This window comes from Trachymyrmex cornetzi, unplaced genomic scaffold, assembly GCF_001594075.2.
Source record: "Trachymyrmex cornetzi isolate Tcor2-1 unplaced genomic scaffold, Tcor1.1 scaffold1160, whole genome shotgun sequence".
In the NCBI taxonomy this organism is placed as follows: domain Eukaryota; kingdom Metazoa; phylum Arthropoda; class Insecta; order Hymenoptera; family Formicidae; genus Trachymyrmex; species Trachymyrmex cornetzi.
The window spans coordinates 265120-266242 of NW_017295720.1; the positions used below are offsets into that span (position 1 = coordinate 265120).

The 1123-nt window shown below is 33.7% G+C and overlaps 1 protein-coding gene across 1 annotated transcript in view; it reads left to right on the plus strand.

Moving 5' to 3' along the window:
* The window catches only part of LOC108764914 (probable multidrug resistance-associated protein lethal(2)03659), a 2491-nt gene extending 1765 nt beyond the window's left edge, over positions 1 to 726 (plus strand). Inside the window, exon 4 of the mRNA XM_018513325.1 lies at positions 390 to 726. Coding sequence (XP_018368827.1) covers positions 390 to 438 — 49 coding nt within the window. The 3' untranslated portion in view covers positions 439 to 726. The remainder of the gene's footprint in view (positions 1 to 389) is intronic.
* Positions 727 to 1123: the final 397 nt, after the last annotated feature.

The window sequence follows — 1123 nt, forward strand, 5'->3', positions numbered from 1 at the left end:
AAAATCTGCCACTCTTATTCAATGGTGTAATTTTTTTACTCTTTTTTAATAGTGGCAGTATTTTAACTCTTTTGGAGTGAAATTTTACTTTAAAAATTTAGAGAATGGTGTTTTATTGAAATAAATTTGTTTGAATGCGTTATTTAACTGTTGGAGGATTGCAAAATGATATGTTTAATGCTCATAATTTGTAATAAGTGCTGACAGTTCCATTTTTTTGTTCTGCGACGTAATCCATCAGTAGAAACGATTATTTTCATTATTATGTTACGTAAGTGTTTATACGCTGCACGTATCAAATAAAAGATATATGTAGGTAGTTTTTGTACACGAGAATGTATCGTAAATTGCGAGCTTCTTCGTCAAAGTTGGACTTTTATCGTGTGCAGGAATTCGATCATCCCCACGTGCTGCTGCAGAAAGAGACAAGCTATCTAAAGAGCATGTTACAGAAAACCAGCACGGCGATGGCGGAGGCTCTGGCCAACGTTGCCCGCAACTGCTACGAGAATCGCGTTTTGATGCATCCGCTGTGTTAACTTTTCGCAATTGCATGTAATAAACATCAATGATAAACCATTCCGTCGATTTTTTACGAGCAGTTCTTAGACAAATTCTTGAAATTAGAAAAATAAGAGGAAAAATGCAATGTAGATGAAATTTAGTCCGAGAATAGATTAATCGTTTTTCTACGAATTCTATCTAGCTGTACTTTTTATTTTATTAATAAACGCCAATGTATTTCATTTAAGCCGTATACACCTAGCGAACAACTGATTGAACAGCGAATGCAAAAGTTTGTGTTGTTATTTGTTACATAAAAGAAAAGTTGCATAAGTTTAATTGCTATGTGCAACGGACATAAAATCTGATCGAATGCTAGTATTCGGTGGAATCCAGAAAAAGAATAAATTACTTACAAACACGAATGTCTGAATATTCGCGTTTTGTGTTCGTTTGCTAAGTGTGTACGCAGCTTTATGTAGCAAGCAATCAATAAAGATTGTAGATTGCAACCCAACATGAATTTTTTAAATGGAACCACCCCTTTTTTTTAGACATTCTTGTAGCTTATCTCTAGAGTTTTCCAAAACACTATAATTAAGTTCATTTTCATTAAGTA